This window comes from Amblyomma mixtum, chromosome 3, assembly GCF_055824585.1.
Source record: "Amblyomma mixtum isolate Tamu chromosome 3, ASM5582458v1, whole genome shotgun sequence".
Taxonomy (NCBI): Eukaryota; Metazoa; Arthropoda; class Arachnida; order Ixodida; family Ixodidae; genus Amblyomma; species Amblyomma mixtum.
In genome coordinates, this window is record NC_143014.1 from 405,471,571 (window position 1) to 405,495,875 (window position 24,305).

At 45.3% G+C, this 24,305-nt stretch overlaps 4 protein-coding genes across 9 annotated transcripts in view; 1 reads left to right on the forward strand and 3 right to left on the reverse strand.

The window, feature by feature from the left end:
• LOC149357473 (uncharacterized) overlaps window positions 1–396 on the reverse strand; it is a 55,884-nt gene extending 55,488 nt beyond the window's left edge. For all 3 annotated transcript variants that reach the window (XM_089584721.1, XM_089584723.1, XM_089584722.1), the window contains exon 1: window positions 368–396. The gene's annotated coding sequence lies outside the window, so the exon portion shown is untranslated. The remainder of the gene's footprint in view (window positions 1–367) is intronic.
• A 130-nt stretch (window positions 397–526) lies between these two features.
• Window positions 527–19,746, reverse strand: LOC149357474 (uncharacterized). 2 transcript variants are annotated; one of them, XM_089584719.1, is made up of 8 exons: window positions 19,653–19,746; window positions 17,771–17,840; window positions 12,699–12,826; window positions 11,626–11,763; window positions 7,540–7,575; window positions 5,580–5,751; window positions 1,749–1,855; window positions 527–558 (listed from the first exon to the last, which is right to left on the reverse strand). In XM_089584719.1, coding segments are annotated over exons 1-7 (624 nt in total). In that variant the 5' UTR covers window positions 19,732–19,746; the 3' UTR covers window positions 527–558; window positions 1,749–1,854. The 2 variants fall into 2 exon arrangements, with proteins under 2 accessions (XP_089440845.1, XP_089440846.1); XM_089584720.1 differs by lacking the exon at window positions 19,653–19,746 and adding an exon at window positions 15,688–15,812.
• Window positions 3,578–4,951, forward strand: LOC149357475 (uncharacterized). Its single transcript, XM_089575392.1, has one exon. It carries the CDS (start codon window positions 3,593–3,595, stop codon window positions 4,949–4,951), a length of 1,359 nt encoding a protein of 452 aa, XP_089431518.1. The 5' UTR covers window positions 3,578–3,592.
• Window positions 19,747–19,847: 101 nt separating the features above from the next.
• Window positions 19,848–24,305, reverse strand: part of LOC149357476 (uncharacterized) — a 30,615-nt gene continuing 26,157 nt past the window's right edge. For all 3 annotated transcript variants that reach the window (XM_089584738.1, XM_089584739.1, XM_089584740.1), the window contains one exon: window positions 19,848–24,253. In XM_089584738.1, coding sequence (XP_089440864.1) covers window positions 24,138–24,253 — 116 coding nt within the window. In that variant the 3' untranslated portion in view covers window positions 19,848–24,137. The remainder of the gene's footprint in view (window positions 24,254–24,305) is intronic.

Below are 24,305 nucleotides of genomic sequence, written 5' to 3' on the forward strand. Positions count from 1 at the left end.
CGGTTATGCTTAATCGCAGATACCAAACTTACCTGCAAAACGAACTACAAAAAGTTAATTTTTTCCACATGCCATTTCTCACTGGAACTGTTCAAGTTGTGAGTGCTCATCGAGATGTATTTTTATAGCTAATCAATGATTTGTGATTTAACTGTTCTTTCAGACCATGGTTTGACCAAATGCACTACTTGAGCCACCTTTGTGAATCGGGACTACGTTGGCCAGTTTCCACTCATCAGGAAACACACTGGTCTTTAGTGATTTATTAAACAAAATAACCAAATAGCGGGCAGTCATATCGAAGCATGCCCGCAGGACATAGGAAGAAATACATTAATAATAATTCATTAGCAGTAACAGCCCCTACCAGGACAGTGTAGATGGCGTTGATGATGATGCTGCGAATGGACTAGGCCGTGTATTTGACAGAGAGCTTGGGCCTCGCACAGTCTGCCGGCGGCAGCAGCAGCGGGTGGGTGGAGGCACCGTCGCTTGCCGAGGCACGCCACTCCATCCCAGAGGTGGGTGGCAGGCTGGCTGCACGCTGCCGCCCACGCTCTGCACAGCAAAAATGATGGCCACGCTCAAGAAAAAAAATTCTGACCCTGGAGCAGGCAATCTCCATTAGGTGGCTGAATGCTGCATTCCCACTTTCAGAGGCCAGCGTGAGTGAAGCCATTGCAAGCTGAACAGCTTGTCCTAGAAGTCGGGTGTCTGTTGTGTATTTCAATGCAAAAAAAATCGTTTTTTCTCTTTTCATTCAGTTTTTTGCGCAGTTCTCATGTAATTGCTGCTGTTAAAGCAAAGGGATAAGCAAGCTGAACGCGATAAATGTGAACACCATTTGGAAAGCCCTGTAATTTCTGAGAAACTGAGGTTAAAACAGGCATGCAGCTTTCACTCTGCTATGAAGAGCATGCAGTGATGGTCCCAGTGATTGGTTCTGGGGGGGGCGGGACTTCTGTATATCAAAAAAATTTTTATTTACACTATTTGTGCAACAATTTTTGGTTTGGTTTATGCGGCTTAACATCCCAAAGCGACTAAGGCTATGAGAGACGCAGTAGTGGAGGGCTCCGGGAATTTCGACCACCTGGGGTTCTTTAACGTGCACTGACATCGCACAGTACACGGGCCTCTAGAATTTCTCCTCCAAAGAAATTCAACCGTCACGGCCGGCATCGAACCCGCGTCTTGCGGGTCAGCAGCCGAGCACCATAACCACTGAGCCACCGCAGCGGCGCAACAATTTTTGTGCAATTTGTTGCTGAAAAATAAATGGCGATTGATAAGATGACAGTTATGTCAATAATATTCATATGTGCCCCGCCGCAGTGGCTCAGTGGTTGCGGCGCTCGGCTGCTGACCCGCAGGACGCGGGTTCGATCCCGGCCGCGGCGGCTGAATTTCGATGGAGGCGAAATTCTAAAGGCACGTGTGCTGTGCGACGTCAGTGCCCTGCATGGAGATATTATGTATATAAGTATCATGTGCTGAGGTTGTCCACACGACTTCGCACCTACTACTAACCACAAAAGGCCATCATGCAAATTTAGCGTGTCCAGTTATAGCCTTCATTCGTAGAGAGTCGGTTGGTGAGTGGGAGCTCAATACACCACTTTACCAGCGGTCCAGGAGCACTGAATTTGTCCTCCCTTACCCTTGAGACAAGCGGATTCAGTACATGCTGATGCGATGTGTCATACCTTGACATGCACAAAGAACTCATTACTTTATACTTTACTTACCGCTTTTTCAGCCTTTCTCGCTCGAGGAGCTCTCTGTAATAACGTTGTCCTTCTTGTTTTGTCGTCCCGACCAGACTTCGAAAGTATGGCAAAGCCAGGGGTGATGTCTGCATAGAAACCATAAAAAATGCTTTTTGCAACGCCAAAAAGCGAAACCTTAAGCACATTTAAAAGGTGCCATTCTGACTTTAAGCGGCGATTTTTTGTGCCCCAAATGAAGTGCTATTGCAAAGTGTTGGCAATTCAAATTTTATTTGGATTAACTTATGGAGTTCCGACGCCATTCTGACTGCCTTTTTTTTTCGCGGCAGTGAATATTTCTGATGTGTGCTCTATATTCTACCAAGTCCACTCTCCCTGCATTTCCTAACTTTTTTCTTTTTAAAATTTAGCGAGGGGCTAGGTTCTTCTCCTCCAAGTAGTCAAGCTACAACAGAGTTTAGGCACCCGAAATGAATTGTACCTCATTGTTGTCCCCAATCTGGTTCAGATGCTTTCCATACCAAGTGATCCTGGTCACTTTGCATGCTTTCGAAAATCCACCCCCTCCCACCCGATTCTTATCTAACCCTTAATCCTTACACTACTCGTACTACAACAGGCGCCTGGAGCAGCCTTGCACTTCCCTCTGCTAAATAACAAGCACAGGATGTCTGCCAGGTCTTAGCTACTAACACCTGCCAACGACGGGCCCAGACCCACTGCATGACTTTAAAATTCTCGAATCAGTTACTGTTTATTGTATCCGGGAGCACCCTTTCATTCATGAGAGGGCATTTCTCATAATATCTTAATTACTTTTTCTGGCCGCCGGTACATTCAGTTGCCCCATGATTTGTGCGTACGCTTAGATACTTGTATATCTCCTGTCTAAATACCTTCCAATTCTGATATTCTGATATATAATCATTGGTTTGGTTTGGTTTATTGGGGTTTAACGTCCCAAAGCGACTGAGGCTATGAGAGACGCCGTAGTGAAGGGCTCCGGAAATTTAGACCACCTGGGGTTCTTTAATGTGCAGTGACATCGCACAGCACACGGGTCTCTAGAATTTCGCCTTCATCGAAATTCAGCCGCCGCGGCCGGGATCGAACCCGCGTCTGCCGGGTCAGCAGCCGAGCGCCGGAACCACTGAGCCACCACTCCAGGTGGTCGAAATTATTCCGGAGACCTCCACTACAGCACCACTTTCTCTCTTTCTTCTTTCTATGAATGCCGTCTGCATGGCGAAGTTGGCAAAGCGCGTTGCCGGCGATTGCGGAGACGCTTCCTGCAGTGCTGCCTCTGTTACACTGCTAGAAGAAGTCTGCGTTGCCACTTCCAGCGCCGTACCTTCCGAGTCAGCAATGCAAGGAGACGGCGTTTCAAGTGTGCCTGCTGTCCCGACCGCATCAACCTCGGCGATCGCGGCACCCTCTCTCGCGTCTGTCGCCGTGAGCAATGACGCATCGTCGACCGTGCACGTGAAAACGCACTTTCTGACGCCGGTGGAGATAGAGGCGGCGGAGGCACAACGTAATGCTGTGAAAAACAAACTCAGTGCCACGCCCGCGACGCTACGAAAATTTCAAGCGATGTCGCCCGATGCCGCACCTGCCACTGCTACTGCTACTACCGAAGATGAGGTTTTTGCCTTGTGCAAATGTGTGTGTTTGGCCACCTGCTCTCAAAAACCTTGTGCGAGCGCTGCCTTTCAACTGGACTGACAATTCAACAAGGTACCCAGTTCGGACTGGCTACAAAGCTTGAGTTGGTATGCCCACATTGTGGGATTATTGCTAATTCTTGGAGTTCACCACGCCAGAACGCAGGAAACGCTTTTGAGGTGAACATCCGAGCCATTATGGCTGTGAAGCAAATTGGAAAGGGGCTGACAGCTGTAAATGACTTTTGGGCTGCTATGAATGTATCTCACAGAGGACTTCATCACAAGACATACCAGGAACATCTGAAGAAGACATTCAGGGGCCCAGAGACTCAACGCATGGAGAGTTTCTATTCAGAATCAGCAGCTGCTGTGAAAAAGATTTACCAGGGAATGGACCCAGGATTTACCAGAGACATTACTGTGGTCTATGATGGCACCTGGCACAAGCGCGGACACACATCCCACATTGGAGTTGGGGCAGTGATAGAGTATCACACTGGCCTCATCTTGGATGCAGTTGTCCTCTCAAACCAGTGTCTCGGGTGTCAAACAGGACCCAAACCTGAAGACTCCGCGTACTCAAGCTGGCGTGAGCAGCACATCTGCCAAAAAAACACCGATGCGAAGTCTGGAAGGATGGAGGTCGAGGCAGCCTTGATCCTTTTCGCCCATTCACTGACAAAGCACAACCTCCGTTGTACAACGATTGTGTCCGATGGAGACAGTGCCACCTACTCTGCCCTTGTGAAGGAGAATGTTTATGGCCTGGTCCCAGTTGTCAAAGAAGAATGCCTCAATCATGTGCAGAAAAGGATGGGGGCTGCACTGCGCAACCTAGTGCAAAAGAGTGATAAGGCGTTGGGAGGGAAAGGAAGGCTGACAAAGGCTCTTATCGACAAGCTGACGGATTACTATGGCTGGGCTTTGCGAAACAACTCGAATGACGCGGCAGCAATGCAGCGTGCAGTTATGGCGTCCTACCATCACATCACATCCACCGATGCGGAGCCTCACCATGACCTATGCCCAGAGGGCGCTGGCTCATGGTGCCGCCACAAGGCTGCTGAGGCAAATGGCTTACCACAACCAAGGCACAGGTACAATCTGCCAGGCTATGTCGCTGAGGCTATGCTGCCTGTTTATCAGCGCCTCTCCGAGCCTTCCCTTCTTCAGCGGTGCCTGGGAGCGAAGACTCAAAATGCATCGGAATCATTTCATTCTGTTCTGTGGTCACTGATGCCCAAGGAGCAGCACGCATCCCTGATTGCAGTGGAGACAGCACTGAATGATGCAGTGATGCGGTACAATGCTGGAAACCAAAGGGCCACCAAAGAAATTTCTCTGTCTGCGGGGCTCACACCTGGCCACCTAGCCATCCATCGAGCCGTGGAAAAAGATGCCCTGCGCATGGGAAAGGCTGAGAAGCGAGGTCAAGCGAAGACTCAGAGACGGCAGAGAAAGAAAGCCTGCAAAGACACCGCAAACTATTCTGCGGGGTCATTTTATACCCAGAAATGTTGTGTCAAAACTTCAAGGGCCGTTTTCTCAAAATGAATTTTTTTCCTGGTGTGGCTGCTTATGCAAGCAGTATCTCTGGAACCGCTAATCAGATTCCCACTAGGTTTTTTTTATTGTGTGCTTGAATAAATTTCTGAGGGCAAGACAGGCCCACTTTTTCAAGTTATTGAGTCTGGAATTTATTATAAGCAATCAAAATTAGGCTAATGCGAGTCTAATTAGTAACACTAAATTCAATGTTGTGCTAAAACTTTTCAGCAAGGAAATTAAAAAAAGGGCTCTGTCTTGCCCTGTGGTACCTATTCAGGAACCTTCATAATGAATTTGACAGTGCTAACACATTTTGCAAGTTCTCCAGGCATATCATAAGGAACCTATGTGAACCATTCTGATATACTCCTGTAACTTGAGTACCAGTGTATGTAGCTCCATGAAACTTTGTAGTTATTCATATGTCTATGCCATGAGTGTACCCCGAAAATTTCATTCAGTTATCTCAAGAAACAAAAACGTTGGTGTTCGAAGGTAGCCTCCCCCCTTAACATGAGTTTAAACGTCAAGTGCTAGTCATATATTCAGTTTCCCACATCAATCAGTTCACTGGATTGCAGATTGCACCCAAAACATGATCTCTATCACACCCAAAGAGAATAATCCGGCCTACCAGGCCTCCTTCTTGATGGCTTCCCTCACGGTCGGATGGCGGCCGGGCGTCAGAGAGCCACCTGCTTCCACACTAGGGCTGGTGGACTCAGCTGCATCCCAAATGGAGCTCTGAGAATCGATCGGCAGGGACCAAGGAAACGCAAGTCTCTGCTCCAAGGAAGAGGCAACTCCTGCAGCAACAAGACTCCTTGTATGGCAAAGGTGCCAAAGAGTGGCCAGATGTATTTTGTGCCACCTATGAATGCATGCAATACAAGGCAAAGCACGTCACCCGGACATCGCTGTTTTGCATGAGAGCAACGTGTGCAATGCAGGCTGCTTGTCTCAAGAGCCCACGCAAAAAATCGGGTGCTATTTTGCAAACAATGGATACCTGTTCAAGCGCCCCTTTTCAAGCGGCTAACTTTACGCAGCAGAAGTACTATCGCACTCAGTACGACTTACAACACGCATCAGGTGGTACAAGCTGATGGCGCGAAGCAATGCGAGTGGGGCGCTCCTGCAAAGTTCTGTGTATAGCTGCCGAGCAGCGCACTCGATACAGTACTAAATGTCCAAACTGGCTCCACGCAACCACTTGCATATGATATAGTGAGCACAGGCTATGTACTATCGGGGACAAAAGCGGTATACTCCATGCGGCGGGAGCCGTAGCAACGAAAAACTGCATTGCAACACCATCTACAGGTGGCATCTGGGATCGAGACAGCCAATGCGTGACGTTTATCATCAACAGGCATGTCGCTTGGCTCGTTTCAATGTTTCGGGCTTTAGCTCGCCAAAATGCCGCAGTTTTCCACTGTTCCGGCTCCCGCCGCCTGGAGCATACCACTTTTGTCCCCGATAGTACATTGTGAGCAATGCAGTAAAGAATTTTTATCTTTTGCGCATAGCACTTCTAGCCGAAATCATGGATTTCGCCGATGGCAGTCCGAAGCCTGGGCCCGCCTGCACCTCTCAGTTTTGAGAAAAGGAAAGGTGCATGGCTAGTTCATTTTGTCAGTGCCGACTTCGAGCTCTTGAGGCGTCCACCGACAAAGTGAACTAGCTATGCGCCTGTCCTTTTCTCATAACTGAAAGAGGGTTTACACCGAAGATAAGACTGGAAATAAGACTGTCTTATTTGCTTCATGCAAGCCACGCCTTCACGCTCACTCTTTCGCAAGCTCTTTCTCCGTGAGCTTGAAGTGCAAAGGAGACTGGCGATGCCATGCCGCACACCTTAGCTGATGAGAAAGCAGAGTGGCCACATAGAACGCCGGTACACTTTGCGCCACTTATAAAAGTATAGCAGGGGTAAGCAAAGAAGGGAACGGGGATGAGGGGCTCGTTACAAATATGAGTGAAGCCAACTGCCACAGAAACCAAGGGACACAGGTTTTTTTTTAATTAATTTATTTATTTAGTGCTGTTGTTTTCGATTTAGAATATTACTGAATATGTTATCACTTAAAGCCAATTGATTAGAAAAGCAGAAGAAAAGACAACCACGTGCCGCCGGTGGGATCCGAACCCACGTCCTCCGAATTACGCATCCGGTGCTCATCACATCAGCGGTAAGTCAGGACGTGCTACGTCCGCCGCTTAAGAACGTCTGCACATGCCATCTGTTAAGTACGATCGTCGGCTAGACTTGGCACATAAATTGCAGCGGCAAGTTCGGGGTGCGATCATTGTGGGGAATAAAAAATTTTAATTTTGCCAACAAAATTCAGGAGCGTGATCATTACGCGAGTAAACACAGTAGATATCTTGTTCTAACTGTAAGTTTCTTAATGCTTGTGCAAAAAAGTTTGTTTTCATTCCTGATTGGTGACCCCTTAGATTTGACTAAAAAAGAATCTGCAAACCAGCTCCACACTGAGGCTTGGTTACACATACTGCAGTAGTTCACAGTCCCAAATATAGATGCTACACAGTTGCAAAGTGAACGAAGGCATAAAAGCAAGAATACCTACCTGGGGCTTCAATGCGCTTCAGTCTCGGCCGTTGACCTGAAAGACGTAAAAAATAATGTATGAGAACAGAACTGGACGATACACAATAGATTCAGCAAAGCAATGAATGGTGTAGCAAGCACACTACGTTTATCACGAAAGCAGTGCACCGCAATTTCATTGTGTTGTGTTAGGTTTTAGAGTGTATAAGCAATTGAGGCCATCAAGCACCAACCAGAGCTAAGGTTCAGTGGTTTGTTTTTGTGTTGCAAACTAACACATCCTAATTAGATGATCCAGGGTGGCCGTGAGCTGTGGTGTAGGTCACAGATGCGCCTCGGATCTGTGTGGCTATGGCTGTGGGGTAGGCCAGAAGCTGCAGCTCCTGTTAGACCCCTATTCTGGGAACCTCCACATGCCACGGGTGTGGCCATAAAAATTTTAAAAACTATGAGGTAGAGTCAGGTCGCATGCCATATGTCTAATCCTTGCTCTCTCTCTCTGCTCTGCTGTGAAACGAAAAACCCAAGAGATGAAATCTGCAACCGACGGAGTTACATGTTCGGGAGGAATCACTCAAACTGCATACCACCTAGGCAAACTAAAATTCAACCCGCCTAGGACTTCCCACAGATATGTGCACAGAAGAGTATTCAAAAGTTCTATATCTAGAACACTGGTATCGCATCGTGTTCTAAGAAGTCAGATCAAGGTGATATGCGAAATTCGGGGTAACTCTCGACAAGACTGCCCAGGCATCGGCGGGGCCCGCTGGACTCGCCTGCCACCAGAGCCACCGGAACCACCGGGCTGAAAGTGGCGCTGATTTTTACGCCGTCTTGAGCTGCGTGGTGCATACCGTAATTTGTGTCAATGTTCCTCGTTAACGGATCGCGCCACAAGCAACGCGTGTCACGCAGTACATTCGATGTCATCGAAACTGACTGCAACATCTTTCAGCAAATACACAGGTTGTTTTGTATTCAGTTGATTTTTTCGCACCATAAGATGCTTACACTTCCGCGCTCTAAACACAGAGTTAAGAGCCTTTTGTACTAGAGCACTTCAAAGTTTGCAGCAGTTCCAATTCATGCAAAACGCTACGTTCTAACAACCTGTGACACAGGATGTGTGTCCTATTGCTTCATATTCGCTTTGAAGCAAGCCATTTGGTCTGCAGGTATCATCTACATGATTTTGGAGATAAGAACTACGCTATTAATTTCACTTTTATGTCCAACTTTTCTCTAATCCTATTTTTTCTCTGCTGTCATGCCTTTATCACCGCAGCGGAGGGGAGGATTTATCGTGTTCCTCTAGACTTCTGGCGCCCTCCTTGAAGCATGGTGCATGAGAAATGCAGTGACTACAATGCCGCAGAGGATGATAACTTGTTTTTATCTACAAGCGGGCTACATGAAACTCTTAAACAGTGCCACCGCAACAGATGGCAAGTTTCACTTTTAGGTGACCTGCAGTTCGTCCTTTGTTGTCGACAGCTCATCGACTGCCTATCTTTACATCTCGAGCCCCCCAACAGGCAAGGATCTATGAAGAAGGCGAATATAACCATTTGCTGGCGAGGAAAAACAGCGATTCGATGCTGTCCTGTAGTCAATTCTTCTTTAAATAAGCTGTATTTACACGCAGCAAATACAGCCTCTAAACCTTCAAATAATAAAGGCCGTCCCTCTGTGACCGCGCACCGCTCATGTGTCCAGCCACAAGCACAAGATATTGGTGTTTTGCCATATTAATATGTTCTTGAGCTAAGAAGAGTAATTTTATGATAGTGAAATGGTATCCACTTCCTGCAGAAAGACAAGCCAGTTGTCACGTTTAGGAGCTTTATTTCACTCTTTTAAAAGACTGATATGGTTGGTTTATGGGGTTTAACGTCCCAAAGCGACTAAGGCTATGAGAGACGCCGTAGTGGAGGGCTCCGGAAATTTCGACCACCTGGGGTTCTTTAACGTGCACTGACATCGCACAGTACACGGGCCTCGAATTTCTCCTCCAAAGAAATTCAGCCGCCGCGGCCGGAAAAGACTGATATGAGAATCTGTTTAAAATAACTAACACGAATCCAGCCTCTTGTCAACCTGATATGATAAACACAATTTCACGCACGCGGAAACGCTGGTCAGAGAATTTCATGCCTCTGTCGTGCTAATATAAACGACTACAATATCGCTTCGAAACTCGAACGTAATGTGATCATTTACAGACCAACTAAATATTTCCACACTATGATTGAAAATCCACTCAGAGATTCCGCAGATCTCCATCTGCAGATAGAGTTAGCATTGAATGGTCCCAAATGAAATAAAAACGACTATGACTTACCGGGCGCTCCAATGCCCGTCGATGGCCCTCTCTTGATCTAGTGAGTGTCGCATCGATAAGACAAAACCGAACAGTCTTCTTTTGGCTAAACAGCTCGTTTATTCGGGCTCAAATTTCGCACTGAGTTTAAATTTGGCTCCAAATTTTGTTTACAATGCGTTTAGTGTGGGTACTTGCTTGATTAATTATGAATTATTCTGAAATCTCTAACCAAAATAGCAATCTTTCGCAGCATTAGTACCGACAGCGCCACTTCACGCCCACGGGTCAGCGAGAACTGTATTGGGCACGGTGCTAGAATTTCTTGGGATGGCACGATGGCACCTCCGGAGGCAAGAGGCATGGGCAGGGACTTTGTCCACCTGGATGTGGCGTTACCTAGAGTTACGCCGTCTGCGCCTGTGATCAGCCCCATTACGCGTTGTCTCCTATGGGTGACGCTGTAAACTCTGAAGATGCGGCGAGCAGTAGCACGAGAAGGTACTCGTACAGCTTCCACCCTCACCTTTGATCACGTTCCACGAGACGGTCGCGGTAATGCCGGGCGTACAGTCGTCTACACACCTGTGTACACTGCTCGAATAGCGCGCCAGAGCCTACAAGTATGTCATTTACGAGTGGCTTAGAGCTCAAAACAAAACCTCATTGCACATGTAGATTCATATAGGTCATGCTTAAGTTTTCAAATTGTTTTCAAAAATTGTAGGGCAGATTTCAGCTACGCGAGGTGACAAACCGGATGTGTGTTCGCTCTGCGGGGATGCGAGTGGCTAACCCACTGGGCACTGCCGGGGGATGAGCGAAATTTCTCGGAAGGGCAGAACCGGGCAATGAGGCAAGCAACACTTGGAGCGCCGCCAATGCTCGCCACTTGAAGCTGTCACTTGGTCCCTCGCGCAAAATTTCGCAATACACAGAACTAAGCCTTACTTAAAATCCTGCGCGTCATAAGGTGGATAAGTCTGAGTGCCAATCTATGATGGTTAAGAAGACTGGTGTGGGGAAGAAATGCAGACTAAGCTTGCGACAGTAAAACCGGGTGTAACATCAAGGCATTGGAAAGCAAGCCAGATCCGAACATGCGCCTTCTCAATTGATGTGACAGTCTGCTCCCCGAAAATCGTTGGAAGAGAAGAGATTCTTAGCCAAAGGATTCTTTGTTGGTTTATGGGGCTGAACGTCCCAAAGCAGCTCAGGTTGTGAGGGGTGCCGTAGTGAAGGGACTAGAAATTTCGACCACCTGGAGGTTTAACGTGCACTGACATCGCACTGAAATATTAACCAAGTTGAGGCAGAGGGATCCAATTAAATACCTCAAACGGGTACGGTAGACGCATTACAAGCTAGATTAGTGTTGAGTTCATTTTATGGCTCATAAGCGACTAAGGTCTGTTTCGGTAAACTACTAAAAAGTTTCGTAAACTACTAAAAATTTTCGAGCTAAAGAAATCAACTCGCCAAGTATCAACTTCCATTTCACCTCCAGCAAAGCTGCAGCTATCGGCTAAAACAACACCACGCTGCTTATCAGTTGTTTTTTGCAACATTACCGAACTCCAAGAGGGCCATAATTTGTTCACAGTTCGAATGTTTTGATGAAGCCCATGCATTTGTTCGCGTAAACCGGCAGTTCAAAATAAGCGAGTTTGCATTAACGAGATTCAGCTGCATTAATGTAAGTAGTGATTGCAGTTTAGGGGCGGTTTAGCACTATAGTGGGAACTAAGTCTATGGACCAATTACTACTGGACTAAGGCCTACCTGGACGAGTGACGGCGACACGGACAACGTGACCTGCTTCCATGTTGGGGCTTCCAGGGGTTCTGACGTAGCCGTGCGCCCCCCAGGCTGTTCTTTCTTTTCCGGCAGGAAACGCAAGTCTTTTCCCAAGCAAGGAGGCTGAAAAGGAATAAAAAGGATGCTAGCAGTAATAGTAAAAAAAAATCTCACAGGATGGTTACAACAGCATAACTCGAGCAACAGCTATTTGCGATGAATGCAATACTGGCTTTCCTTACTGGCATTTCTCGGAGTGTACGTGCCTTAGTCTCGTCAACGTGTTCTCACTCGCAATGCCACTGGGTTCCCACCCACAGTGCGGCGCGTTGCCCTGGCATGTTGCAGAGACATTGTGCGTGACGACACGGCATGCTGACCAATCATTGTGACGCGCTATTGCACCCAAGTCACCACCGCATAACCGGGAAATGTGCCCTTAGTAAAGTTGTGGTTGGTTGATGGGGTTTAACGTCGCAAAGTGACTCAGGCTATGAGAGACGCCGCAGTGAAGGGCTCCGGAAATTTCGACCACCTGGGGTTCTTTAACGTGCACTGACATCGCACAGTACACGGGCCTCTAGTAAAGTTGTAGTGGAGTTCATTTAAGGTTTAGCGCCTAATCATTGTTTGTAAATGTTGCTTCTAATGTAATCATTGTAAACACACCGTGAAGAAGGGTGCCGCTTGTTTTATTTAGAAGGTTAGTCGCAACGCAGCAAGTAATTATTCGTCCAGACTACGTTATCTCCTGTTTTTACTATACGCATATATTCCTGAACATTTCACTGAGCGCAAAAATGTTTTAAAACTAAAACGGAAATCGAAGACAGGCATGGAAAAGTGCCTGTCATCTCAAACAGCTACCAAACAGCTATGATTTTCCAAAAGTGCTCTGGTGCAATCTTGCCTAGCAAACACAGTGATAACCCTTATGCTACCGGCGATACACAAAGCGCCAAAGTCGAGGTCCGAAACGATAAGAACACTTCGCGAGAGTTTTCGATTCTGCCGCGAGTGCCTTAACACGAGCTTCAACGTGATCTGTGCGGACATACCATGAGTCGGGATCCTTCCCGATGTTCGGGGTGGTGGAATGACCCTTGAGAATGGCAAACACCGACAGCGGCTCGTTCTGGGCTGGTCAGAGGGTCCTCGCTCTCTTTGGTGGGCATGAGTCGGGATCCTACAAGACAGAGGGAAACTCAACTGTGATGAAATATTGAAGCGATTTTCGGCAGTGGATATGAGGTGCCAACCAAATTGGCCGCACCCTTTTTGATTAGTCGGACGTACAGTTCGAACTTAATTTTTATGTACTCGGGAAAGGGATATAAAATAGAATGTCTCTGAGCATTGTCACCGTTTCACTCGAGAAAGAAACAACAAAAGAAAAGGAGTAGACGCGACTGATAGTTAATACGAATCAAGCTAAGGCAACAGTTTTCGTTTTGCTTAAAATTATCGTGAAAGCGAGTGCTGCTGTTCAAATTGCCAATACCGAGAAGGCACCGAAGAACAAAACGTCCGGCGCCACAGCCAAAAATGTGACCAGAAGAGAACAGAAAACTGAGGGCGGTGGGCGGACGGGCGGCCAGGAGCTTTTCATAAACAGGTCGAAGGGTGCCGGCACGTTCGACACTAGACTGTGCTCGTAGAACAGGAAACAATTGAAAAGTAAGCTCCAGCACGCTTTACCCGGAGTCCAAAAAAAAATCGTCTTTTTTTTTTTGTGGTCATGAAAGGGCTCCTGTAATCGTCATGTAAGCAGAACTCCGTCACCGGCAATCTGAGTGGCTGGGGCTGCCTTGGCAAGTCAACACTGCGTGCAAGCTTGTGCTGCATGTGTGCAGCACATGGTTCGCATTTGTGGCACCTAATCTTTGGCACTGGGCGAGTGAAATCGAAATGGGCTTGTGAAATGCGATTTTGTTTATTTTTCGTGTTTTCTGTACAGTAAGGGGATTAACTGCTGTTTGCACGCACCGATTTCAGCAAATCTACCCTCACTGATGTCTGGCTCATTCTCATGAAGAACCCTGCGCACGCCTATGGATGCTATTCAGAAACTTGTCTAAGCATCTTAGCTGCCGACGCTATACAGGCACTCATGATCTCGGCAGCAAGTGCGGGAGCACACGTGTGTAGAATTCGGTGCATGGAATATGCATGATGAGTGGCTACTTTCCTCGAGCATCAAAACTGTGAAAATCGGCCAAATAGCCCGACAAAGCCTGGGCGGCTCACTACCACATCTATGCGTCTCAGGCTATGCTAGGGGAGCCACGAGGCCAGTCGGCCACGACAATAAATCTCTCATCCGCTCCGTCGTCAGCAAACAAACAAACAGTTATTGAACGTGAATGAGAGTGAGCGAACGTGAATGAGAGTGAGAGTGAGTGGACATGAGGGTGGTTGAATGGTTGTGAGCACCAGTGAGTCATTGTGAGAGCGAGTGGTCATGACTATGAGTGAGTGGTTGTGAGTGTGAGTGGACATGAGTATAAGTGAGTGTGAGTGGTCATGAGTGTGAGTGAGTGGTTGTATGAGTAGAGAAGCGTGCAAGTGTGAGTGAGTGGTTGCGAGTGTGAGAGGACATGAGTGCATGTGTGAGTGAGTGGTTGTGAGTGTGAGCGGACTTGAGTGCGAGTGTGAGTGAGTGGTTGTGAGTGCGAGTGGTCATGAGTGTGAGTATGTGTGAGTGGTTGTGAGTGTGAGTGGTCATGAATGTGAGTGAGCCACCTCTCATGGTGCCGCGGTATGTATTCCAGACATGTCAGCATAACCAACATATAGAACCACAATGAACTGGAACCACAACAGATAAGGCTCCAGAAGCAAAGGCTCAAAGTTTTGCACTCAATATACACCGCCAGGATAGGCACTGATAAGGGAAAGTACCTCTAAGCATCCCACTATATTTCTAACAAGGCAGACCGCAGTTTTAAAATATGGGAAATTACTGCAAAATGAACTACAAAAAGTACTAATTTTTTCCCAATCGTTCCCCATGCCGCCGTGCTTTCAGCGTCCCACGCTGCCAAGACATAAGAACACAAAAACCTAGACGGTATTAAAGACGAGAAAAAGCAGTAAGAGAATAAAAAAGCAATTAGAACACTATTCGAACACACGTGCATGTGCACGTATGCATTCAAACACACGTGCAAATTGGTTACCCAGCACACTACCCAAGACAATACATCAGCTTTCCGGTGCCCGCCAACAATGGTGACACTAGGCCGCAAAAGCCATACTTTACCCCTAAAAACAACTTTTGAACCACCGCAGTGGCTCAGTGGTTACGGTGCTCAGCTGCTGACATGAAACATGCGGGTTCGATCCCGGCCGCGACGGTCGAATTTCGATAGAGGCGAAATTCTGCAGGGCCATGTCCTGTGCGATGTCAGTGCACATTAAGTGGGGACATGGGTCTTGAAACATTTCTTTTAATTACAGGTCGAATGCAATGAAACTGCACAAACTTATTCAGTTTTTTCTGCTGATTTCAAATATGCAATGTGTTTATTTCTAGGCCAATTATTTCCTGAGATATTAATATATATCATGCCATTGTCTGCTCAAACAATAGAAAAAAATGGGCCACCAGAAATTTAATTTTAATATGTGGGTAGGTACTACATTGTGTGAGGAATGCAACGCTGGAAACAGTTTTCAGTTTTTTTCCGTGTGGACAAATGGGTTTAATAGTTAGTTTCATGTGTGTCATGTGTTTTCTGACACTGTATGTCTGGTTAACTCACTTGAAAACTAACTATTAAGCCCATTTGTGCTGAGGTTGTCCACGCGACTTCGCACCTGCTACTAACCACAAAAGGCCATCATGCAAATTTTGCTTGTCCAGTTATAGCCTTTATTCGTAGAGTGTCGGTCTGTGAGTGGGAGCTCAATACTTCACTTTAGCAGCGGTCAAGGAGCACTGAATTCGTCCTCCCTTACCCTTGAGACAAGCGGATTCAGTATATGCCGATGCGATGTGTCATCCCTTGACATGCACAAAAAAACTACATTTTATACTTTACTTACTGCATTTTCAGCCTTTCCCACTCGAGGAGCCGGCTGTAATAACGCTGCCGTTCTTTTGGTCGCGACGAGACTTTGAAAATACGGCGTCACAGAAGGGACATAACCAGGGCAGCCAGGGGTGATTTCTGCATAGAAACCACAAAAAGTGCTCTTTGCAGCGCCAAAAAGCGAAACCTTACGCACATTTAAAAGGTGCCATTCTGACTTAAGCGGTGATTTTTTTGCACCAAAAATTAAGTGCTTATGTGCAAAGTGTTGGAAATTCAAATTTTCTTTGGATTAACTTATGGAGTTCTGACGACATTCTGGCTGCCTTTTTTTTTTCGCGGCAGTGAATATTTTTGAAGTGTGCTCTATACTTTCCCAAGTCCTAATGAATTCTGGTCGAGAGGACAGCGACATGTTGGATCAAGATTGTTGCCCAGGTCTGGGTTTTCTTGACATTCCCAAACTGTGTGAAATAGTGTGCCAGGTGCTCCACAGAAGGGGCAGAATGAATTGCGTATGTCTTGATACCATTAGCTCATAAAGTAGGGATTGGACAGTTTGCAGCCGCCGGATGACGTGTTCTTCAAATTTGCTACGGCTTTTGTGAGCTAGAAAATATTTCCTTGTAACAATCTTATCGTAATCTTTAGTTTCAGCGTAGCTTAGTAAGGGTGAGGCATCGTTAATGGTGTCAGAGAGAGGCTGCGTGCCAGATGCTTGGAGGAGGGCAGCTCGAGCAGCTGTGTTGGCCACCCCATTGGCCGTCGTTGAGAGGTGCCCTAGTGTCCAGACCATCTGGACATTCTGGGGATTGGACGTTTCGAAAATGTTCCAACATGGAATGCCCACGCGGCCCCTAATATAACTAAGTACCGCTACGTGTGAGTCGGACATAATCGTTTCCTTGCTATTCTTGGATATTGTTAGTGCGATAGCTGCTTCTTCAGCCGATGTGGTATCCTATACAAACTATTTCTCACCGGAACAAGCTGCCAATTGGAGCTGCGAGTGCTCATCGTGATGTATTTTTATGGCTAATCAATGATTGGTGATTTAACTGTTCTTTCAAATATTAGTTGAACAAATGCACTGCTGCTTCTTCGGTTGTATATTATTTGTTTAATTTATCTGTATACATTGCTTCTTTGTCAACCCTCACTCCCCCTTTGCTCTTTCTCTCATGTGGTTTTATTCAACTGCTCATCACTTTAACGTTGTACCCACTCCCCTGCTATAAAGCTTCGGAGCTGCAGGGTGTACTGAAAATAAATAATAAAATAAACTGCATGCTTGCTATGCAAAAGCTCAAAGGATAAACTTCCGAGTAACAGACTAAAAGGTGCACGAACCCCAGCATAGCAGCACATGAAATAAATGCGCTCACTGAGTGCCCTTTCAATCGTCCGCAGAAAACATGGCAGAGATAGGCAAGTTGTCTACTAGCGCTGCTTCATGGAACCCCTGAGAGAGAGCCCATGTAGCTGTCGCTCCTTTTAAAAAGCAGAAGAGCCTTAGTCATGCCGCCAAACTTCAGTTTGGTTGCCTGATCCTCCCAGCAGTGCAGCCTGTATAGAGATCCAGCAGCCTATAAGCTAGAATTTCTAATAAGTTGCCGTAATTGTCGAGCAGTCATGTCTGAATACGTTGCTGAGTAAAGACTAAGATGAAAAAGAATGCCAATTTCATTGAAGTGGAAAGTTTCCATACGTTCACTATTCACTGGCTTGTAACCGTACACAGGAAATGTACCAGGTGTTTCAGGGAACACATTAAAAATTAAAAAAGGCTTTTTGGAGAAAAAAAATGGCATTTGAGGCATAGTATTACTAGTGTTGGCAAACCAAGAAAACTGGTCAACTGCCTTCAGTAGTAAGCTGGTTAACGCATTTTTAACTTTTTACTTGTAGAGTTAGGCACCTAGCTGCAAATAGAGATTTGTACCCGGTCGCTAGTAATAGCCATATCAGTTCTTAGCATTTCGAAAGCTACCCTTGGCGCTCTGGCTTGACAAAGTTTGGCTTTTTCCACTAGCCACGTGGACTGGAGGGGTTACTTGACATGTACAAAAAAACTAGTTATTTTATACTTTACTTACTGCAATTTCAGCCTTTTGCGCTCGAGCTGCTGTCTGTAATAACGCTGCCTTTCTTGTGGTTCCGACGAGACTGAAAATACGGCATCACAGAAGGGACATAATCAGGGCAGCCAGGGGTAATTTCTGCATAGAAACCACTAAAAGTGCTTATTGCAGCGCCAAAAAGCGAAACCATAAGCACATTTAAAAGGTGTCATTCTGACTTTAAGCGGCAATTTTTTGCGCCCCAAATGAAGTGCTTATCTGCAAAGTGTTGGAACTTCAAAATTTATTTGGATTAACTTATGGAGTTCCGACGTCATTTTGGCTGCCTTTTTTTTTTGTGGCAGTGAATATTTCTGATGTGTGCTCTAAACTGTCCCAAGTACACTCTCCCCGAGTTTCCTACCTTTTGTCTTTTTAAAATTTAGCGAGGGGCTAGATTCTTCTCCCCCAAGTAGTGAAGCTACAACAAGGTTTAGACACCTGAAATGAATTGTACCTCACTGTTGTCCCCACTCTTGCTCAGATGCTTTCCACACCAAGTGATCCTGGTCACTTTGCATGCTTCCGAAAATCCCCCCCCTCCCCCCCCCCATTCTTATCCAACCCTTATTCCTTTCCCTACTCGTACTGCAACTGGTGCCTGGAGCAACCTTCCACTTCCCTCTGCTAAATAACAAGCACAGGATGTCTGCCGGATCTTAGCTACTAACATCTGCCAACGACGTGCCCAGAACCACTCCATGTTTTAAGAATGCTCGAATCAATTACCGTGTATTGTACCCGGGAGCACCCTTTCATTCATGAGAGGGCATTTCTCATAATATTTTCATTAATTTTTCTGGCCGGCTTCACAGTCAGTTACCCCACGATTTGTGCGTATGCTTAGATACTTGTATATCTCACGTCTAAATACCTTCCAATCCCGATGTATAATCATTGGGGCCACCACTAAAAACTGTATGAAATGATGTCTGCAAGCATGGTTAGAGTCCTAAAACCTCCGCCTTCATTGAACGCATCTTCGCCAATGTCACCTCTTTTCACCCTTATGCTTCCTCCCACCCTTAGAGAGTGTGGAGATAGCGGTCTCAGTCTCAATGGAGATGTCCTCGACTGACCGTCCAAGCTCCCATTCCATGGGTTTCATAGCTTAAGCCCTAAGCTGGCACTAGCAGGCTATGGCTTCAAAGCTGAAAGCATTTTCATCTTCCTGTATTAAAATCATTTGCTTCTCTCTCTTCCATTCTCATATCGCATACCATTGCAAACCATGGCCTTGCACATTTAAAACCTATTTGGACACAACTGTTTCACTCGAAAAATTAGCGGTGTGAACAATGCCCTCTTCAGGTCTATTGCATTCGAGCAGTGATTTAGTTTTAAGGATGAAAATACTTCTCTTCACAAAATCCTTTTAACTCATTGTCTCCATTTCAAACGATAAGGCAATATGTAATAATCACTCATTATGGTTAGCCGTCGTTAATTCACCAGTTAACGAAAACACGTATGGCCAATCACTGTTTCAGTATCATGGTTCAAAATAAGGAAAACTTGGCCAATAGAAGCCTGCTTTCAACGTGGTGTCCTCCATAAAGAGGTTCCATCTTTCAAAGGTCAGTTAAATAACTTGAGATGCCTACATGGAGCCAATGCTTTGTAATAAAATTATATCATTCCTGCATTGACGTGTGTTTTCTGTCATTCCAACTGATTACACTATTGTTCAATCCTGTTTTGTAAGCTGCTGCACTTATGCATGCATACTGTATGTGCCAATGCATGCTTTCGCTATTGACCCAACAGTTGTTTGCTGGTGTTTCCTGTGCAGTTTCATGATGAAATAAATTGAATGGGCATTTCTGGTGCTTCTCTGGAAATGAGCTTGTGACCTCACCTGGCGTACTTCCTGTGTTGTCGACAGGAAGATGACCAACAAGACACCCACGCGACGACAGCACTCTAGATGGAAACATGGAGAAAGAAATATATATATGGAATATGAAAAGATGGAAGTTCTCAAATATAAATTCATACAAATGATTTTCAACCATGCTACACACGTACTGCATACGCACTTGAAATTACGAATATTAGTTCACCCCACACCAAAGTTCTGTCATTAAAAAATGTAGTGAAAATGGAGGGCCACATCTAGCTGCAATCCATTTCGATATGTCAAAAGATTATCATATTATGCACGAAAGTAGTGCTTACCTTGAATATTTATTAAAGGATGCTGTAACAGGGCATTTATGCAGCCAAAAAAAACTTTTACTCACGTATATTGAGCTCCGGACGCACCTACCCAAAATTAAGTACACCATTAAATGTTTTCGGGTTACACTAGACAGATAATTTGACTCCAAGCCACACGGTGATAACTTAAGCCCTGAGCTGGCACTAGCAGGCTATGGTCTCAAAGCTAAAGGCATTTTTATCTTCCTGTATTAAAATCATTTGCTTCTCTCTCTTTCATTCTCATATTGCATACCATTGCAAACCATGGCTTTGCACATTTAAAACCTATTTGGACCCAACTGTTCGACTGGAAAAATTACCATTGTGAATAATGCCCTCTTCAGGTCTACTGCATTCGAGCAGTGATTTATTTTTCAGGGTGAAAATATTTCTCTTCATGTAATCCTCTTAACTGATTGTCTCCATTTCAAACGATAAGGCAATATGTAATTTATCACTTATTATGGTTAGGCATGCTTGTGATTTTAATATGACACGAAAAAAATGTTAATTTACCAGTTAACGGAAAAACATGTGGTGAATCACTGTTTCAGTACCATGGTTCAAAATAAGAAAAACCTTGCCGATAGAATTCTGCTTTCAACATGGTGTTCTCCACAAAGAGGTTCCATCTTTCAAAGGTCACTTAAATAAGTTGAGGTGCCTACATGGAGCCACTTCTGTGCATAAATAGGACCTACAATATAGACATGCACCATTCTAGTTGAGTAGCTTTGGAGCTCTCTGTAGATGAATCTGGGAAAGAATAAAAACCTGGTACCCTTTCTTTTTATAATACTGGATCCAATGCATCAAGAAATGAGATTTTGAAATGTTTAATGTGAAACACAACAAACCTATTTACTTCAATATTTTACCAGAAAAACAAAGTAAACCTTCTTTATGCTAGCCAATTCCTCTGCTATGTCACATCTCCACTTTTTTGCTTGCCAGTTTGCTTCTGGAGCCTCTTTCATCTGCTCTGCACCTCCCTAAGTGCCTTCGGTGACTGTCCTTGTCACGCAACCATGTCATGATGTAACGCCACGGTTGTATGCCAAACGCTTTAGCAAGCTGCCGGAAATATCACAGGGCGGAAACTGGGGCCATGCTGTCATCACCGAATGCGTGAACTGCATCTAAAATGATAATTAGGAGATGTGCATTCAAAAACGTCCATTCTTTCCTGTGCACAGTCGGACTAGTTGGGTAAACCACTCAGTGGACTTTTGCCTTCGCTTCTGGGGTCTTTCGAGCACAGAGTGTGACATGCATCCTTATCGCTAGCTAACATATCGACATACGTGGCCCAATCTGCAGCATGCATCTTTTCCAAGTCTCTTCAACAAAAAAGAAAGAAACATCATTGAAATAGCTACCTAGATCTCATAAAATCACGCACGTCACCTTAAGTAAGGAAAGCGCAAAGCAAAACATGGCCGCATTCAATTAAACATACAATGTACCTTATTTGCTTTGTCTGCCAGGTGTTAAAAAATCAGCAGAGGTAAACGGAATTCCCAGTTTTGCTTCAGAATCATCTTTAACCGCAGAATTGCGAGCGGGTGTGAACTCCAGTGAATTTGGGTGCCCTTCCTCGCCAGTTCAAAAACCAGGCTGTTCAGAGAGAAATTAATAGAACATTTGGAATGGGCTGCTGGGAAAGAGCGCAGGAACAGGGACAAGAGAAAAGAAGTTGTTTGTTTATGTTTGTTTATTAGGGTTTAACGTCCTGAAGCAACTCAGGCTATGAGGGACGCCGTAGTGAAGGGCTTCGGAAATTTCGACCACCTGGGGTTCTTTAACGTGCACTGACATCGCACAACACACGGGCCTCTAGAAGAGGAAAGATGCCTACTTCTTCATCTTCTTTTTTCTTGTCCCTGTTCCTGCGCTGTTTCCCAGCAGTATGTACCACCTCGCTCAACACGCCGTTTTACTGAAATTTGGAATGGGCCTAGGTGGCAGATGACGTTTTAGCTGCAAATTGTACGACAAATTAGCATTCCACTCAAATGTCAGTTATTCACTCTTTAAGACTCTTTACAACTGCACAGAAATAGATGCGACAGGAAAACTCGGGATGCACTACATCACCGATACCCGCCCATGTGGAACGACATAAACATTGCATGAAGAAACAAAATGACCCCGCCCTGCGAGTGCTGCACGATGGTATTGTTCCAGCGCCTAATGCACATCTTTATTTAAAGCAGCAGGTTACCTCGCGCACCTGTTATACTAACCCAAGTGTTTTCGAGCTCTCTAATTACACGAAACACTGCAGGAACCAAAAAATAAAAAAATCTTATCTAATTTTTCAGTACTCAAAAACGGAGAGGGAAGCCAGACATAGTCTATCATGAACTTTTTCTCGTGCTCTGTGAAATAAAGTGAGACAAGCAAGCATATTGAGAACAGAATATATAAATTTTTTCCCATTTCGACGCGACAAAAAAAAACAGAACAAAGAAAGGCATTGAGGTAATAATATAGAAAAATTCTTATAGTAGTTAGTTTTTGTTTGCTTGGTTCTAAAATCTCTGCACCGATTTGACATACGAACTGCAAAAGAATGTTGCTTTGCATCCGAAGCTGGACTGAAACTGCACCGCGTGAACACACACCTTACACTCAGAAATCCTGGCTCGACACCCAGTGCGTTAACTCCCTTCTTTCTTTCTATGCATCCAAGACAACTTCCGTCGACTCACTCTGAAAGGCCTTGTGCACCCTGGGTGTACCCACGTGCCTGACCTTCGTCTGGATGCGATGCAGGTATTCTACACGAGCTCTGCAAAAATTAGCACACACAACGAAGAATCCTCTTGAAGCAGCACATATATCTCATGGCTGGAGATCTACCCTGCAACACACACACATCGAAAGTATCTAATAATGAAGCCAAAGTAGGGTGTCAATTTAGGACTGTGAATTACTTATGCTTGCAGACTGGGTAATTCAGTGTATGCGAGACCTATTATTCAAACGAGCTTCACGTTCTCGAATAATAGATGTAAGAATTTTAAAAATATAATTACACCCTCTCATCGCGAAAACCACCATTTGACACTTTCACTACACATACATCAGGATGATGTAAGAAGCATTTCTGATCTTCGTTCTCTGACCGATGTCCGAAGTCTACGTCATCCCCGCTAGGAGCTCCCTGTGTAAGAAGCACATCTTCCGCTCTACCACGTCCCGGCAGGTTACTCTTCCTGGTCCTGACACTGTGCTGAGTTAAAGCTCGATTAACACAGAAACAATGAAGATAGAATGCAGAGAGAATAGTTGACTGAAAGTAGTTTTATGCCAAAGCAAGTCATAGAGAGCCCGGTACGAATTCTCTTGAAGGAGAAGAAACCTGTAAGCGAATTAGTGATGCTGCTGTGTGTGATAGTGTTTTGTGCAGACTATGTACAGATAATAAAGTGGAATGACTTTCGCCAAAATCTGGAATAGTGCCTCTTTTAATTAAAAAGAAGCCGTGCTTTCCATGCTGACAAAGACTCCGCATGTGGCAACCGTGCACAGTCCAGTCTTCTACCTGTGCCCCTGTCTTTCTTAGATTTGTTCAATTTGGGCACAGGCCCAATGGACACTTTGATGCATTGGAAGCACGAACACTTTACGCAGCGTCAGCCATCGCAATGAAGGCCGGTTGCCTCAGGCTCAAGCCGGTGGGCAAATGGCAGCGGCGTCGTTATTGAGAATAGTCGAGAAACGGACCAGTGCCATCCTGAACTCGCAGTAACATTCTACAGCTTGGAAATCACAGCTTTCAAAATATTACAACAAACTGCAAAAAAGTTACAAGAATACGAGTAGGCAGAATCAGTGTTTTGAACATTGAGCTTTAAAGTTAAGGTAATCCAGGTACGTATTTGCAAATGACTTCAAAGTGACTGCCAAAAGCCAACCTAAAAGCATTTCACACAAGTTCGTAGAAATATACAAAAAATTTTTGCATGATCTGATACTATTAACACCGTGAATCTAATTTAAAGGAGTTCTAGAACACATTCAGGGGAGAGCACAACACGCTTAATCCCTACAGTGTGTTGCCATAAAAACCTGAGCCAAATAATACACTTCTGAATGCAGCAGAGAACCCACAATCACGTGCGACAACCAAATTTCACATGCTTAGCGCTCCAAATTTTCCACAAGTGCAAACAATGCCTAACAACAGAATCCTTACCTTTATACATTGGCAGGGGCAATGCTTGAACACTGTCGTGTGGAACTGTGCACCTTTAAAGAGAAAATAGGCGTCACTGCCAGAGCCTTTAATAAATCTTTCTTT

Bases quoted from the DNA above. Each gene is read 5' to 3' on its own strand.
- LOC149357475 (XM_089575392.1), top strand. From the start codon at position 3,593: ATGGCTGTGAAGCAAATTGGAAAGGGGCTGACAGCTGTAAATGACTTT.
- LOC149357474 (XM_089584719.1), bottom strand. From the start codon at position 19,731: ATGTTTCCATCTAGAGTGCTGTCGTCGCGTGGGTGTCTTGTTGGTCAT. The intron at 12,827-17,770 runs GTAAGTAAAGTA...TCTGTCTTGTAG, and splicing joins CGCAAAAGGCTGAAATTGCA to GATCCCGACTCATGCCCACC. The intron at 7,576-11,625 runs GTAGGCCTTAGT...TACGTCTTTCAG, and splicing joins TGTCGCCGTCACTCGTCCAG to GTCAACGGCCGAGACTGAAG.